At 44.8% G+C, this 18,543-nt stretch overlaps 1 protein-coding gene across 1 annotated transcript in view; it reads right to left on the bottom strand.

Moving 5' to 3' along the window:
* Window positions 1–971: 971 nt before the first annotated feature.
* Window positions 972–18,543, bottom strand: part of PINX1 (PIN2 (TERF1) interacting telomerase inhibitor 1) — a 60,771-nt gene continuing 43,199 nt past the window's right edge. Inside the window, exon 7 of the mRNA XM_030946304.1 lies at window positions 972–2,474. Within this exon, the coding sequence (XP_030802164.1) occupies window positions 1,866–2,474 (609 nt within the window). The 3' untranslated portion in view covers window positions 972–1,865. The remainder of the gene's footprint in view (window positions 2,475–18,543) is intronic.

Genomic DNA, 18,543 nt, shown 5'->3' with positions numbered 1-18,543 from the left:
TTTTAAACTGAAATCCCAGAGAGGCTGTAAAGTTTAGTTGGCTTAAGAGTTAAAAAAATAATAATTGGAAACAATCAGGCTTTTGGATTCTAATAACAAAAATTCCAACTTGTGGTGAGGAAGAAGTCAGGAGGGATGCTTCAGTTTAACATAAAACATTATTTTGCTGTCTTCTTTCACTGAGAAGATGATTTTTTCCACCTCAAGCATGGAGTTTTCTCCCAGTTTGACAATAACTGATGGTATGTGGTGGTATTTCATTTAAGGAAGCCAGGGACAAGCAGATTATGGTGAATAATAATTGTACAGCCTGAAAAGGAGATGCAAGGAGATGCAAGGTTAAAACCCCTGGCATGAGAAATCCAGGGAAAGGCATCTTGTTCTATATAAGAAGTTCATTTTGCTGCAGTGAATGAGCATGTCCTGAAGGCAGGGGAAAAAAGGTGCTTTGGAAACCAAGAGATCTTAAAAAAAGGAGTTGAGCTGCAACCAAACCATCCATGTGGTCTGGGTGCTGCAGATGGAGCTTCCTCCACTGCACAATAAAGGCAGCTTAAGGAAATTTTTTTCCCAATTAACATCTGCATCTTGACAATGTTCCTCAGACCGTGTTAAGCAACTCCACTGAGCTGAGACAATATAAAAATGTACCCATTTTCTTCAGCAGAGCAGCCAATGGGATGTTTTAGATTTACACTGATGAAACCCAGCCAGGCCTGGATGAAATGAGCAGCTCATGGATTTGGATTCTGGATTCTGCCAGGATAACTCTCTGGTCTTCAGGGTTGTGCTGTCAGTTTGCTGTGGCCAAAGAAATATCAGAACAGGACACCAGGAAGGGGAATCCTTCTTCCCATTCCACCACTTCCAAGCCCACCCATCTCTCATGACAGCTCTAAATGACATTAAAATGCCAAAATTCATGCTGAATGTTTCAGATCTCCCACAAAACTGCTTGTGGCAGTGCCCAGTTCCAGCATTCCTTATTTCCAGGCTTACAATGAGAAACAAGCTCTAGTTTGGTTATAAATCCAAATTGCAAGTTCTCAATGTGTGAATGGCAACAGCAATCTGATTGTGCTTTTAAAATCTATTGGTCTCCCAGTTTCAGGAAAAAAAACCTTGCTTTATCCAAGGCAGCTTTCTGGATTCCACTGGCACCAGTAAAAAGATCCTGAGTATTGCCTGGAAATCAAAGATTTAGGTATGGTTAATAAATGATAAGGTAAATACACATTTTCTTTAGCTTTAGTGCAAAGTTAAAAACTGTTTGACAATGGTTTGGAGGCACAGGGAGGTCTTTTTATTTCACCCTTAAGTGCTGACATTTTTTTAGCAAACTTTTATCCAGAGTAAGCATTTTGGGAAGAAACAACATTCATTTTATATGTAAAAAGAGATGAATGTAAAAATTAGACACCACTTCTCAAAAATCAATGAAAAAACACAAACAGCTTTGCAAACCCCCTCCTGCTTCCAGAAGCAGAGCTGGGCTCTCACAAGTGAAAACAATTTTAATAAAAAGGCAGTACTAGGGTGATTTTTAAATTTTTTTTTCCTCGATTGAGAAAAACACACTCAGGTGAAGCAGCAGAAAGTAATTCCCTGCCTTTCACAGTCTTGATGTATCAATCCTCCATGTGGGTCCCTTTTGAACATGGACTGAAGCTCCTGTTGGCCTATCACCATGTTTTCCCCTGGGAGAGCTGGGTTTAGATAAAGTCAAAGTTTAGATCCAGTCTGAGTTTAGATCCAGGCTGTGTTTAGATGCAGCTGGAGCTGGAGCCGTGACCAAGCCTGGATTGGTGCTGTGTTTATACAGAGCCTCCTACAACACAGACGCACCACCCCTGAGCCTGAAAGGGTTAAATATTCTTGCAGTGCTTCTTTTTCTTTCTGGGTGTTCCTTCCCCACACTCCCCTGTCTCCTCTTTTTGCTTTTTGTGCTTCTTCTTGTGGCGTTTCTTCTGCCTTTCCTCCTGCTCCTCTGTGCTGAGTTCCTCCCCCTCAGACAATCCCACAGAAATTTCTCCATTGCCTGTATTCTCAACACAATTGATATTTTCTCCTTCATTCTCCTCTTTATGTTTCCTCTTTTTTTTCCTTTTTTGACATTCATTTAGTGGATCATCCAGTTCTTCTCCATTCAAGCTCCCTGTCTTAGGCTTTTTCCCTGGTTTCTCACAGTTCTCTGTCCTTTCTGCCTCATCATCTCTCTTCTGCTTCTTCTTTTTCTTTTTGACTTTGGTTTCCAGCTCTTCTGAAGGCTCCACAGCTTCATCAGCTGCTGGGCTGGAATGATCCACCTTTGGTTCTGTTTCCTGCTGGGATCCCTTCAGCTTTGCCATGCGCTTGGCAAAATATTCCTGGACAGTGAGAGCACTCTTCACTGTGTTGGAACCATCTCCAGGGCTGGAGAGCCACTTGTTCCTCTCCTTCTCCTCCTGGGAGTCAGGATCAGCCTGAATATCCTCCTGCAAGGGAATAGAGAGGAGCAGGAGTGAGTCAGGAGTCATGGACTTTAAAAATTTCCTTTAAACACATAATGCTGTTTTTTTTGCACACTAATAAGGAAAATACTGAAAAGCAACATGGTGCTTTGAAAAATAACCGTGAAAGAACAGATTTGGGTGGAAGTGAGGCAGCCCTTAATGTGAAAAGATGCTGTAGGTTTAGGGAAAAGAGGTGGAAGGAGGGAAGGCAGCAAGAGAACACAAACCAAGACAATTTTCAGTTGTTTTGAGTTCCTTAGTTTACCTACTCCTACGTAACTCATGTCTACCACTGCCATACTCAGTGCATTGCACTGACTTTACAAAGCACATGTCTCTGCAAGACATAAACCAGCATGAAAAATGATCCACTGCAATCCATTAGCCTGTGGCACAAAGGAAATCCCATGCCTGGAATAACTCTTCAGCAAAGAACTTGTAATCCAGGGAGCAATCCAGCACTGAGGCATCTCTTCCATCTTATCTGATCTTTGGAAATGTTTGTTTCAGAGCTGCTCTGCTGTCAGGGTGTCCCAGATGTTGTTATTTAAACAGGCTCCATTTGATCACACGTTATCAGATGGCACAAACAACATCACAGGTTACATCTTACAAGGTTTCTGCAGACATGAAATAAAGAGCTGCTCATCTCCAGCTGCAGGTGAAGAGTCTCCTTTCTAGAAAGGAATTATCAAACTAAGAAATACCAAGCTGAAAGCAAAGTACAGCTCTGGAGCTGGATGTTATGGATGGCATGAAGAGAATTGACTGAGAAAGCAACAAATGCCACAAGATGGAAATGTATGATTTGTTAAATTATCTGACATTTACAAAAGAAACAAACCAGAAAGACAACTGAAATTAAGGCTTGTTCACATACATACCAAAGCACTCAAAACAAAGCCTTTGTGGTATAGCCTTTTGCTTGGCAAAAGTCACAAATGACTCTTGGAAATGTCCCAGATTTTCATAGACTCACAGAATCATTCAGGTTGCAAAAGAGCTCCAAGACTACAGAGTCCAACCTGTGACTTTATCCCACCTTGTCACCAGCCCAGAGCACTGACTGCCACATCCAGTCACCCCTTGGACACCTCCAGGGGTGGGGACTCCAAACCTCCCTGGGCAGCCCCTTCCAATGCCTGACCACCCTTTCCATGGAGAAATCCCTCCTGATGTCCAACCCAAACCTCCCCTGGCACAGCTTGAGGCTGTTCCCTCTCCTCCTGTCCCTGTTCCCTGGGGGCAGAGCCCATCCTCCCAGCTGTCCCCTCCTGTCAGGGAGTTGTGCAGAGCCACAAGGTCCCCCCTGAGCCTCCTTTTCTCCAGGCTGAGCCCCTTTCCCAGCTCCCTCAGCTCATTAATTGTTTTTTTTTAAAGCCTTGTACAAACCATAGGGAACCAGGTACGTCCTGTGGATGTCAAAAGCTGGGAAGGATACTGAAAAGCTGGTGTGAATCCTCACCAACATCTACCCTACAACCCCTTCCTGAAGGAAAGGGGATCCACAGGGATTACAGTCAGACATAATTCCCTGATTTTCCATTCAAAAATGCACAGATGGGTAAGAGCATCCACTCTGCCCACACATCCTGAATCCTGCCTGCCCAAATCAGAGCAGTCAGATTTCACAGCCACTTTCACTGCCATAACCTGATACTAGGGGAAGGCCAGCAGAGAGCTGGGAGATAAAACCCCACTTATCTCAACACTTTATAGTTATTGTGTGATGCTGCAGATAAGGGACCTGGCTCTCTTGAGGGCATCATTAAACTTGCTGGCTGAAGCTGGGTTTATTGGGGTTTGTGAGTAAGGTTTTCCAGATCTGGCTCCTTATGCACCCATAACCTTTACTCCCATGAGCAGGAATGCAAAAATTGGTGTCATTAGTGATGCATTACGAGTGGTGATTTCCTCATCCATCCGCTTTCAAGAGAGCTATTCCAGTGGAACGAAAGTAAGGCTGCACTTGAGATTCCAGTGATGTTTGTGTGGGCACTTATCAAAATTAGGGACTTTTCTTGTAGGGATATGTTGTAGTGTTCCTGAAGCATCACGAAGTAACTGAAACTATTTGACTTCTGGCAAAGAAGCCTGAAAAGGGGTGTGGAACATGCGGAAAAACAGGATGTATCCACACACATCTCCACACAAGTTACATTTGAAAGGGGAGCAGAAGTTTAACAAGACAGAATTCCCAGGATAAATGGGTTGAGTTATATTTATATTAAACCTGGTTTTAGTAAGACCTAACCCAACAAGCAGAGAGTCCCATGGCATCACAGGATCATTTAGCTTGGAAAACAGCTCCAACACCATCAAGTCCACCCTGTGACCATCCTTGTCCCCAGCCCAAAGCACTAAGAGCCATGTACAGGCCTTCCTTGGACACCTCCAGGGATGGGGACTCCAAACCTCCCTGGGCAGCCCCTTCCAATGTTTAACAACTCTTTCCATGGAGAAATTCTTCCTGATGTCCAACCTGGTGCAGTTTGAGGCTGTTCCCTCTCATCCTGTCCCTGTTCCCTGGGGGCAGAGCCCGACTCCCCTGGCTGTCCCCTCCTGTCAGGGAGCTGTGCAGAGCCACAAGGTCCCCCCTGAGCCTCCTTTTCTCCAGGCTGAGCCCCTTTCCAGCTCCCTCAGTCCCTCCTCGTGCTCCAGCCCCTTCCCCAGCTCTGCTCCCTTCCCTTCCAGCCCCTCCAGGTCTCTCTTGTTGGGAGGGTCCCAGGGCTGTCCCCAGCACTGGAGGTGCCCCGGCAGTGCCAGCACAGAGGGACAATCACTTCCCTGGCCCTGCTGAAGCCCAGGCAAACAGGGTCATTTTCCGTCTCCCCACAGCAGGATTTTGACACCCCGGATTGCAAAAGGACAAACAGACTCCCAGGTTTTCAGCCAGAACCGTTTTCCTCCCCACCCCAATGCGTAAAACACACTCAGGCCTAGAACACCCATTGCTCCCTGTCCAACCAGGAAAGGATTTTCTCATTGCCTTGGTGACTTCAAGTCCTGACAACTTAATTACTGTAATTGAAGACAAATATTACTTGAACTCTACACATTTCTTTCTTTTCATGAAGTACATTAGGCATAAAAACAAATGTTCCTTTGGTTAAGCAGAGGAGTTCCAAAGGTATGTACGAGTTTAGAAAATAAGAACCTTGCTCAGAAACTCCTTTATTGATAAGAATTTTAATAACCACGGGCCACTGAGCACAGAATTAACAGGGCATGGAGACAAGCAAAGAGGTGCCAACCCTAGAAAACCTCTGAGTTTAGGAAAAGCTTATGTAAAACCATAAATCACCTGGAAGGGCTGTTAAATGCCAAGGTATTCCTGCTTCTGTGGTGTACCTGTCCCAGTAGCCATGGGAACACTGCTGAACTCTAACCAGGGGTTTTCTCTAACCCCTCACAGTTCATGTAATTCTTCCCCTGCTTAATCCAACACAGAGGAAAAAAATTCAAAGAAAAATAAGGCAGATATCCCTAAAAGTGGATTGTGCTGCTGAAGCTTCTGAAAGACAAAATTTTCACCAGATAAAAGACAGAAAGAAATATTCTTGCTCCAGAGAACTGATGATCAGGTAAAAGGGAAAGTGCAATTGTGCTGGAAACCTCAAGACTGGGCTTTGGAAATTATGTTTGTCCATGCCATGAGTTCCAAAATTGCCTGAGATGAAGTTAGAAGGAATTGTGAATAGGGAATTGGTAGGATGGTCCCAAGCAAAACAAAAGGACTGCTTGAAACGTGGTGTTAAATGTGGAATGAGTAAGAGGAAACAATAGGAAAATTCAAGGAGAGGTTGGGAAGTGCACAGGAAGAGATGAAGGTCAATTACAGGCAGAAGTTCCCTGTAAATATCATGTGTTTATGTAATTAGTGAAATGTATGGAAAATAAGCTAAAGGACATAAAGCACTCCATGTACCACCGTGTTTTTCTCTGCCTTTCTTTGGTTGCTGATTAAATCATTAAGGGAGTGCACTAAACTTACAGAGGGAAATCCTGGTTCCCTTGAATCCTGCAGGATCAGGATTGCATCTCCAGGGCATCCCACTCTGAGCACCTTTCAGTCATGTAGTGAAAGGAAAAAACAGGGAGTTATGGTCAATTATCAAAGGAATTCACATCAGTGAAAACATGAAGAGAAGAAGCCAAAAATGGGAAGGATTTAGGCACATCATGAAATCAAATGGGTCTGAAACCCAACCTGGTCTAGTGGAAGGTGTCCATGGCAGAGGTGGGAATGGGATGAGCTTTAAGGTCTGTTCCAACCCAACCATTCTGGGATTATTATAATTAATATTCAAAAATAAGAACTGCACCTGTACATTATCCTGGGAGGAAAAGTGAGACAGAACCCATGGGCAAAGCAAAGGGTGCTGGCAACATACAGGAGCAATAGAAGCAGCCTGGATTAATTCAGAGAAGTTTCCCTCCTCTTCAGAATGCAAGTATTTCCTTTTTCACACTTAAAATCATAAAACAGGGGAATAAAATAATCTCTTATACCATCTCTGTCTGCTACATATGAACTACTATTACTCAAGCCCAGTAATTTCACATGACTTTGCTTTGTTGGTAATAATTCACAATGAATTTGTGAAATCTGATTCACAAAAATGACACAAAAGGCACAGTCCAGAAGGGATGAGCACAAAGGCAGAATAAAGCTAAACTATTTCAGTAGGCTCTCACTTAAATGACAGAAAGTGGGCTGGATGAAGCACATGGAGCCTGAGTTCCATGGAAAACACAAGATCACTCTTAGCTTTAAAATGCAGTTCTGCCTTTGTTACCAACTTCCTTGCTGAGAAACTGTAACAATAAGATTAAAATAATCCTGTTCTGTTCCTGCTGCTTCAGATCCTCACTGAGAGGTTGGTAGGACCCCCATACAGTGCACAAAACTTGAGAGGCAAGAGCTGAGGGCATCCTTGTATCTTTCCATCCCAGGAACGGCTGCAGATGATTCCTGAAGAGTCGCTCTGGAGCTTTGCTGACATCAAGGATGACAGAGTCTTGCTTTAAGGAGCTGACAACTTCGAGTTAAGTACAAACATTAACATTTGGATTGGGATCAAACAGGCGAGAGGGTGAACAAAGACCTGTAGCCTGATGAGTTTAAGCAGGATTAAAATAAATACATGCATAAATAAGGCCACATACCATCAGTTCTGCAGTCAATTCTGGCATCAGAACAGGTACCCAGGAGGCTCTAATGCTTTTAATTTACCTGATTAAAATTGGTTTACTGCAGACAGCATCTTGTGAAGAGGTGATGAGAACACTCTCAATACAGAAAGGGCTGATGCACAGGGAAAACAGGACAATTGCTCTGGTGCTCATGAGGAAAAGGACAAGCAGCAGATGGAAATTACCCACAGGAAAACTTTGCCAGTAGGAGAAATCAGTATATTTGTGAAGCCTCAGCAACCACTGGGAGTCTCAACCACTGAAAACAACTCAGCTACCAAGGAAGTGTTAAGGGGAGTTAATCCTTGCTTGGAATGGAAAATGTAAGATCTGGACTCCAGAAGCATCTTTCAGTCCTGTAATGCTTCAAAAACCTAAACAGGGATGCAATCTGACCTCCTGGTGATCACAGAATTGTTAAGGTTGGAAAAGCCTTCTCAGACCATTGAGTCCAAAAATTCCCCAGCACTGCCAAGGCCACCACCAACCCATGTCCCAAGTGCCACATCCACACAGCTTTTAAATCCCTCCTGGGATGAAGCTTCCACGACTTCCATGGGCAGCCTGTTAAAATAAATGAGGGTTTAATGAAAGAGATGAGGAGCAGGGATTCTCAACCTGGACAAAAGTGGTAAAAATTCAGGTCTCCTGCAGCTTCTGTTTTTTGTTGGCCATGCTGGTGTAATCACCAGGACATGCCACATATCCATAGGAAGATTCAATTTTACTGTAATTTATCCTGAATACCAATAGAATAATGAATCCACTGATGGGAAATGGAATGAGAATCCTGAATGTCCAATACCTGGGTGACATGACACTTGTTAAAAGGACAAGTTCCAATAACTACAGAGAAGCACTTTCCTGTTTGACTGTTAAAATAAATTCTGTGCCAGAATATATTGAAACATCAGCTGTGTTGATATTAACTTGCAGTTGATATTAACTTCTACACTCCCCATGAGCCATCAGCTGTCTCTAACATAGCAAGGACAAGAAAAGAGAGGTAAGGAAGTAATCAATGGAAAGGGGACAAGGAAAAATGTTTTCCATGGAATTATGAAGATCCATTTTTGCTACACATGCAACTACAAAAGAGCAGATTGTTTCTCTAGCAATCAAAAGGCTGAGAAATTTTATTATAGTAAATTTATGCCTAAAATAACCTGGAGGTTATTAATAGAATCATTGACCTCTGGAGCAGAACTACTGTGAGTGCTACACCAGCTCCACTTTTTTTAGTGGAGTTAAACCTTTTTTGGAATTAAATCTCCAAAGGCAGAGGTTTTGCCATCCTTCAGGATGTCCCTATTGTGATTACAGAATCATGGAATGGTTTGGGTGGGAAGGGACCTTAAAGCCCATCCCATTCCACCCCTTGCCATGGGCACCTTCCACTATCCCAGGCTGCTCCAAGCTCCATCCAGCCTGGCCTTGGATGCAGCACCACATCCTAATGAGGAGGTTTCATCACCACATAACAGCACCCATTTCATCCCACTGCAGCAATCTACAGGTGCTTGATTTTCATTTACATTGTATTTGCTGATTCCATTTTTATTTCAGTTTTAAATTCCATGGTGATGCGTTTCTATTAAAACCACATCCAAATTCTCCCAGCCTGTCTCGTCCTTCTGTTTCGTATTTTTGTCAAAAGCTCATCCTGTACCTCAGCAAGTGGCCAATTTTAGCAATTTTCATTCATTCTTACAATTCACACAACAGAAAACCCCCATCTCTTTTGCTGAATACTCCTGGTATGCAAAATGCCATTTGTTTGTGATACAAACAATCCATTTCCAAGGGTGCAGGATGAGATGGAGCCCAGCCTGATCCCATCAGTGAAACAGGAGCTTCACAATAAAGCTGTGACACTCAGCCAGGTTTTGCCTCCAGCCTGCAAACACCATAGGAACAGGAAACAACAGGGTTGCAAAAGTGCAATGGATTAAATTTTGGCCAGGGACGTGATTGCAAGGATAGTCCTGGGGATTCATTCCAGCTGTCCTGAGCAGATCCTGGTCAGGCCACAGCACCTGTATTTCCAAGGGTAGCTTGGGAATCCTGGCACTGGGTCCCACAGACACACACAGACACACACACACACACACACACACACACACACACACACACACTTCCTCCTACTGTTCTCACACTTTTCAGGAAAAAGAACACAATTTATTTAAGTAATTGCACAACAAAGGCAGAGAGTAAAGTCCAGGAGCTGAGGCTAAGGGAATACATACCATGGGATGATTCCCAAGAGGTGCAGAAGGCTGAAAGCACATAAGGAATGAATTAAAAAAACTCAACACATGGTAGAGAAAATCCTTTTCATATCTTGAGAGACACTTAGATATCCCTGTGACATCTCATTCCACTCCAGCTCCTCTGCTGAGGCCAGCACAACCTCTCTTCCTTCACATTTCCCTGCAAATTACATCTGTGCCTAAGACTGGATACAAACAAAACTACTAGGAGAGATTTCCCCCAGGATCTCTCTATTGGCATGATGCGGAGATCCAAACACAGTGACTTCATCTTCCCAAAAAGCACCTAAATCACTTCTAACTGTTCTGTTCTCACCTTGAATAACAGAGGAAGTGCAGTCCAGCAAAGCAAGCACAGGACTGGGAAGGTCACATTTCCCAAGTTCTCTTCCCAGCTGCTGGGAAACCCTGGAGAAGTTATTCCCTCCAGCTCTGGCACAGGTTATCAAAGCACAGAACATGCCTGATCTACTGCAGGAAACTCACAGCAGAGCTAGGAGTTTTATAAAGTGTTTGTAAGGTGCTTTGAGATCCTTCACAGAGGTATCCCAGATGAACAAGGATGGAAATAATCCTGGAATTCCACTCACGTGCAGCTGGGGCTGGGACACTGAACACAGACCTGACCCAGCAGCACTTCTGTGACAGATCTGTGAGGCATCAAACCACCAGGAGTCTCAGGTACTGTATTGTAAAAGAGTGGGCAAGAGAAAAAACATGGAATGGTTTGGGTTGGAAGGGACCTTGGAGCTCATCCAGTCCAACTCCCTGCCATGGGCAGAACACCTTCCACTAGCCCAGGCTGCTCCAAGCCCTGTCCAACCTGGCCTTGGACACTTCCAGGGATCCAGGGGCAGTCACAGCTTCTTTGGGAAACCTGTGCCAGAGCCTCACAGGGAACAATTCCTTCCCAATATCCCATCTCTCCCTACCTCCTGGCTGTGGGCAGCCATTCCCTGTGTCCTTTCCCTCCATCTCTTGTCCCAGGTCCCTCTCCAGCTCTCCTGGAGCCCCTTTAGGCTCTGGAAGAGGCTGTGAGGTCTCCCTGGATCTTTCTCCAGGTGAACCCCCCCAGCCTGGCTCCAGAGCAGAGGGGCTCCAGCCCTTGCAGCATCTCTGTGGCCTCCTCTGAATTTGCTCCAGCACCTCCACACTCTTCTGCTGTTGGCCCCAGGGCTGGAGGCAGCTCTGCAGGTGGGGTCTCACCTGAGCAGGGCAGAGCAGAGCAGCAGAATCCTGCCCTCCCCTGCTGCCCACACTGGGGAGCAGCCCAGGATGCAAATCAATGCAGATTGTTTTGTTAATCCTGAATCCAGACTCTAAATGTCTAAAAAGTCTTTAAGAGTCCAGGACAGTCATCCCTATCCCTGTCCCCAGTACTGTGGGTACTGTGCCATGCTCAGAAGCAATCCAAGCCTTCTCCACATGTCCTGGGCACTTTTTATTATCCCTTTGTAATGTGTGTGGAATGGACAGCTGCTAAGAATCCGGAGACCAAACCCTTGCTGATTCTCCTGTTCAGGATTTCTTCCTGTGCTCCACAGATACAGAAGAACCCCGAAAGAAGTAACAAATGGGCTTGGCCAGCCAGCTTGTGAATACAAGCAAAGGTACCAATGAGGGCTCTGAAGATTTGGGATGCTGAGAGAAAGAATGGAATAAAAACCATTGGAAGCACCCAGGAGAGAGATAGGAGTTGTGGCAGCAATTCCAAGAGCAAGCACAGTCACAGCAGCACAGCTTTGGCTTCTGGCAGAGGAAACCGCACATGCTTTGAAATCTGAAAACAACACCTGCCTATGTCAAACTCCTCTTCTGGCTCCTTTCTAATAATAAATGTGGAAAAGCAGATCTGTGTACAAATAAAGTGCTTCCAGGAGCAGGTAATTTAAACCAAAGCTTTGCTCCTTTCCCCTTCCCCTCAGAAAATGCTTCTCAAAAGGAAAATCGACATTTGAGCCTCTTCTGTTCCTCTGATGTGAGAGGGTGATTTTTGGGAGAGCTGATCCATGGATCCAAACCAGCTCAGACCTCTGGGCAAGGAGAAAGACATTTCCTGTTTTTCAGCAGTGGCCCAGGAGACTGAGAAATGCCTTGTGTCACTTTGTTGTCACTTTTTAGTGTGCCTTCATCAGGCTTGGTTCCTTTCCTCTAAGCAGGTGTGAAGGGGGACTCAGAGCACTGGGAAATGAATCAGAACTTCCCAATTTGGGGCAGGACAGACCAGAAATACCTTAAATATCAGCAGGGCCCTCCTGTGTAGGCTAAAAGACAGATGCGGAAACACAAACAGCAAGAATGAGACTTAAATTTGAAATACAACAGCAGGGCTGGGTATGCACATTTTTTTCCTTCTCTCCCATCTATAATGGTCTGAAGAAAAGAGTTGGTCTCAGGAATGGGATTTATTTTTTAAGGAAGACCATTCATGCAGTGTGGCTACAGTTCATGAGGATCTTATCCTTGTTTTCAAGGATTCACACAGCACAACCCAGAGACTACAACCCAGTCAGGTACAACCTCTCTGCAGCATTTTTTTTTTTTTTGATAAATTCTTACATTTCTTCTTCATTTCTGCCTTTAGTTTCGGTGCTTCCTTAAACAACTCTTCTGACAATCAGCTCCTCAGATCGATTCCAACTGGGACTCATCCTCCCCTCCAAAAACCAACACAACTCTTCTCCTCTCAGCTTCAAAATGCTGCTCCAACTGCTTCCCTACCCATCTTGCCCGTGTCCTACCTTACCCCCTCGCTATCTGAGATGTGTAACATCCTGCCCTTGTTCTGTCCATCATTTCCTTGCAAGCTCTCTGGGGAAGCAATTAGCCCACTTGTGAGCACTCTACAACATAATTAACAAATAATAACCACTGAGAAATGTAGGCCAAAAAAGCCAAGTTATCACAGCCCCATTTCTGCAGAGACTTGCATTGTTCCGTGCTCGCTTGCAGCTTCCAAGTTCCTGGAGGCACAAATTTTCCTTCAAGGCAGCACAAAAGCAAAGGTGAACGCTGTGTTTTAAAGGAGATGTAAAATGTTCTGACTTTATTTGGATTTCCAGGCTTTGCTGCTTTTCCCTGCTCATTAACACGACCAGTTGTGAGTATTTACACAGTTTGGCTCTAAATTAACTCTGGCAACGGGAGCACCGAAGGAAGGAAAGACAGGATGACTGTAACCATGAGCAAGATGCAACACCAACATAATGACATCATTTAGGATGAAAAAAAACTGCTGGAGGAGACAAGGACAGAACCTATTCTTGGGTTTCCATCCACACATCCCACAACAGCCTGTAGGGAATGGTAACAATTATCAGGGAAAGCCTAAAAACTCGCTCTTATTTCAGCAGCAAATAAAATATTTCCAACTCCTGAGGCTTCCTACTGTAAGACAGCTCTTCCAGGCTCCTGCACACTTCCTAGGAAGTGTTATGAATCCTGGGTATCCCTCCAAAACTGAAAAATAAGGTGCCAAAGCAATTAGACAAAGGTTTCTATAAGGCTGAAGCAGAATGCTGCTGGGGAGCCAAGGAAGCATAAAGGAGGATGAAGAAAGGGAAGAAAAGGATAAATTATCAGTTTGGAGTGGTTATTGGGATGGAGAAAGATGGCATTTGGAATGTACAGAGAAGGAATAATGTTGAGGAAAGGGGAGGGGGGGAAGTATGTGGTTAAATCTCCACATTTTACAGCCTTGAGTAGGTCAACAGTGATGACCACACTCTGAAATTCTGATTTTAGATCCACCAACCACTGATGCTGTCCTGAAACACCAAACTGAGGTGATCCCCACTGAGAACAGGAAAGTGAACAGCACATTTGAGCCACAAAGCAACTGGAAAACCTGTAATGGAGCAGTTGGCACTAACTAATGGATAATCCCTGGAGCCTGAGAGTGCCAGAATGTCTCACCCAGCCCTGCAGCCTGAGCAAGACAGAGCATGTCTGCTGTGACCTGGGACAAAGGATCCTCATGGTCACTTGGTGAAATCTGCCATCCCTGGCACAACTTTGGCTCTGTTAACCTGCAGAACAACTCACCTGGTTTAACCTTAGGTCATTTGAGGAGAGAACAGCTCAGATCAGCACATAAAGGATAGAAATTTCCCAGGTCTGCTTCAGTGGTAAAGGAAGTCTTAAATGTCCAAGAGGAGAGGTCTTGTCCTTCAAAACTGATAAAAAGCCATGGAATGGCTGGAACTCAGTGATCTTTAGGGACCCTTCCAACCAAGGCCTGCTGTGATTCTCTGATGCTATAATGTTGAGCCACTTTGTAGCCTCACAGTCAGGATCTTATCTCAGCTTTTCTGCTCATGGGCAGTACAGTCCTGAGCTCCCAAGCATTAAGGGGGAAAACATTTGATTTATTCGTTTCACATCCATATCTGTCCAACCTGCTCTTGGGTTTACACTGAATTCCTCTCCTGAGAGTAAGGAGCCTCATTTTTCACCTTCAAAGCCATCCTTAAACTTCTTTACCTTTGGGGTGCTTTCCATGGCTGACCTTTGTGTTTCTGCTCTGCTTTTCATGGAATCACAGAATGGTTTGGGTTGGGTGGGAGCCTAAAGCTCATCCAGTTCCATCCCCTGCCATGGGCAAGGACACCTTCCACTAGCCCAGGCTGCTCGAAGCCCCATCCAACCTGGCCTTGGACACTGCCAGGGATCCAGGGGCAGCCACGGCTTCTCTGGGTAACCTGTGCCAGGGCCTCCCCACCCTCACAGGGAACCCCATATCCCTTGTCTCCCGGCGGAAGTCCCCTGTCCAGCTCCATCCCTGCCCGAGCCCCTTTCCGGAGCCCCTGGAAGGGGCTCTGAGCTCTCCCTGGATCCTTCTCTTCTCCAGGTGAACATTCCCAGCTCTCCCAGCCTGGCTCACAGAGCAGAGGTGTTTTCCCTTTTTTTTATTGTTTTGGTGATGACTGCATCTCTGGTTTTGACCTGGTTGAGTTTTAAAGGCTCACTTCTCTTTCATTCCAGCTTTATGGAACTGCATAAAGATTCTGCAGCAATGCAAAAAAACCCAACAATGAGAAAATCCCTGTGCCTGCAATTCCAGATAGATTTTCTAAGATTTTATTATTAACACTTTGTGTAATGCCCTGAGGGGAGTGAAGAGCTCTCTGGTTGCCCAGTGAACCACACAAAACACAGAACCTGTGCCCCAAGGGACGTGCAGGTTAAAGGCTCTAAGTGGGTACAAAACAATCCAAATAATTGCCAGGTAGGCGACCCCGCAGGCAGTGCTCGCGTTCCAAGCCGGAACGTCTCCTGGCACAGGAGCTCTGGAAAAGGAGTGGGAATGGGATGCTTATCACAGCTCAGCAGCAAACTGCTCCAGGAATAAGCAGCAAAATGAAGACTCAAGAGGAAATGTCAGATTAAAGGGAAAACCAATTTGTTCCCAACGTCTCATTTGCTCCTAATGCTCTGTGGTCTGCAGGTAAGTGAAGGAAAACAGAATTGTGGAATCATTGAGGTTGGAAAAGCCCTCTGAGATAACCAAGTCCAGCTACTGCCCAGCACTGCCAAGGCCACCACTGAGCCATGTCCCCAAGTGCCACATCCACACAGCTTTTAAATCCATGCAGGGATGGGAACTCCACCACTGCCCTAGGAAGCTGTATCAGGGCTGGACAATCCTTTCCATTTTTCCTAATATCCAATCTAAACCTCCCCTGTTGCAGCTTGAGGCCATTTCCTCTGGTCACTTGTCACCTGGGAGAAGAACCTGACCCCCACCTGGCTGCACCCTCCTGTCAGGGATGTATCGCCCAACACGGAGCTGGCTGTCCCCAGCCCCGTCCTGTTCCTCAGCTGTGAGAAGCTGTTCTGTTGAGAAGGAGGTGTTGTTGGTTGGGGTCTGAAACCCATAATGGAAGACCTCAGGAGAGCTCAGCAAGAAGTCTTAAGTGTCCTGAAGCAGAGAAAAAAAAAAAACAGATGCCAGCAAAGAAAGAGAAAAGCAAAGAGCAAAGAAATTCTTGCTCGGTACTGAGTATTAAAACAGTGCAGAGAAAAGGGAAATAAAGAATCACAGAATAGTTTGGGTTGGAAAGGACCTTAAAGATCATGGGCAGGGACACCTTTCACTATCCCAGGTTGCTCCAAGCCCCATCCAACCTGAGCTAGGACACTTCCAGGGATGGGGAGTGTCCCCCCATCCAGCAGACCTGAGTGGCCTCGCATTTAGCAGGAACACAGAGGTTTCAAGAGATGTTGCTTACCCCCAGTTACACTCTAAAATCCACCTTAAATCTGCTTGCTAATTTTGCTTTGCCTCCTTCCAGTTAATCCTCCACTGCCTGTTCTTTCCTTGGGTTTGGTCTCTGCTGATCCCTCCTGCTGCCTCCAAAGCTGGATGGTCCATCCACCACCAAGTCATCCCATCTCAGATCCCTGCAGTGACTGAGCAATGCCAGCTCAGGTTCATTCCCTTCATTACCCCACACTTAATGCCCTGAGAAAAGCAGGAGGGTGGAGCCAGGGAGTTCTCCAAGAACTCATTCCAAGCACAGGTGAAGGTCATGGCTGCTCTGAGGTGGGAGCTCTGTTTTTCATTTAGGAAAGGATGGTTGTGGTAATTCCAAGCAAAGCAGTTCCACTTCCTGTGCTTTTGGATATTGTGGCTGGATAATCCTGGACCTGATAAAGCTTCTAACAGGTTCTGATAGAAGCTGTAACTGTGGTTATGGAGTTTTTAACACCTTTTCTCCATGTGGATTCTCTGATGTTGAATGACACAGTTGAACCCAGCTGGGAAAATGATTTCTCTTTCCTTCTCATGCAACCATTTATTTTCACAAAGAGTAGGAACTTCATATTTGTCTGCCCGTGGATTGTGCCTCAAATCAGTGAGAGAGGATGGAATAGAAAAAAAAAATCACAGAAACATGGAATCATTAAGGTTGGAAAAGTCAATCCAGCACCGCGACCATGTTCACCCATAAACCACATCCTCAAGCGCCACATCCATGTCTTCCAAACGCTTCCAGGGATGGTAAGTGTTCAAAAAAATTAAAAAAAACATAATCTATTCTTTAACTGACCTGGAAGCCAAACTAAAAATGAAGCAGTCCTTTAAGCAGTTGAAATAAAACTAAAATAATTCAGTGTTGATAAATAAAAAGAAATGCACCTGGGTAAAATAGAACCTAATATGAAATAGTATAAAATTACAAAGTCAGGATGTATTTCAGCAGTTCATCCAGCCTGTTACTGGATGTTATTGATGCTTCTGCATGTCTAAAATACCATATCTAAAAGAAGCTGGACAATTTAGAAAGCAATATATCACACAGATAGAGGTCAAAAAGAAATCCCTATAATGCTGCTTGGTCCAAAGGTCCCCAAAATCAAGTGTGCCAGAACTATTTACCATTGATTCCAACTACCCTTAATCTGATTTCTCAGACATTTTTCACCTCCTTCATGCAAACAGGCCTTGTGCTAAAAGGAGGTGTTGATTTAAGGTGGAAATGAGGCTCAATGAGAAACAGGAAAACAGTAACAACAGTATAAATGACCACTAAAGACCATTTAGAAAAATATTTTGTGCTGAAGCAGACAAGAAGCAGCCACAGACCCTCTTCCAGAGAGGAAATCACCTCTGGAAAAGTGGCAACGACATCCAAATGGAAGCAGTGAGAGTAAGGTGAGGATGGCAACCTTTAACGTGACTATTTTTGCAGCAATCAACACCTCCTGAAGAAAAAAAAGCAGGAGTCCATGCTAAGTCATAGGTGGTAAGAAGCCAACACAGCACTGAAGAGGAGGAATTGTTCAATTATTATCCTGGGTATGAGCATTGCAAATGCAGGCACTGACATCCCTGTTACAACGTGTTGGGGACTGCAGCATGTTGAAGGGATTAAAAGATAATGACAGGCCACCATCCTCTCAAAATCCAGTGCCAGGCCAGGGGCTTCCACTTTCTCAGCTGAAATATCCACAGTTGCAACATCAGCCCTGTGTCTGCTCCTAATGAAAGAGGTGATTCACTTTCTTTCCAGGAGCTGCACTGTAAAATGTTGATTAGAGTGAGAACCGCCCCCAAAATTTAAAGCAGAGTGGAAAAAGAATACAAAGTGAGGTGTAAAAGGAGATGGGAGTCGAGGGGGAAATCAAAGCAGGGAATTCACCAGGAGGTAGAGATTTTATCAAAGCGATTGGTTCATTAGGCAGAAAATTTCACTGTCATTAAGACGGTGCTGCAGTGCTTTTTGTTAGTGAGTTCTTCAGGGCAGACACCTTTGTATTTCTACTTGTAAAACACCAATTAGTACCTCGGGCAGACTACAAACAAATCAACATTAAAACAAAGCAGTGAAACAGAACCATTTGTATCTCTTGCTAAGCCTGGAGTCACCAGGGCAGATTAAACTCCCTGGAGAGAGACCACATCCTTCATTGCTAATAGTCTTCCCGTTGTTTGTTGCACTTCTGCAGGATTTAAAAAGCACAAATTTGGATTTATCTCTCTGCTTGGGCTCAGAGGGAGTTCACCATGGGATGCTGCTCTGGGAATTCTTGTTACAAGTTTTGTGTGTGTGTATTCAAGCCGGTTTTCAATTAATAACAGT

The sequence above is a fragment of the Camarhynchus parvulus genome, chromosome 3 (genome assembly GCF_901933205.1).
Source record: "Camarhynchus parvulus chromosome 3, STF_HiC, whole genome shotgun sequence".
In the NCBI taxonomy this organism is placed as follows: Eukaryota; Metazoa; Chordata; class Aves; order Passeriformes; family Thraupidae; genus Camarhynchus; species Camarhynchus parvulus.
Note: the sequence above shows the minus strand (reverse complement) of the source record. Positions and strands in the feature narration are given on the sequence as shown.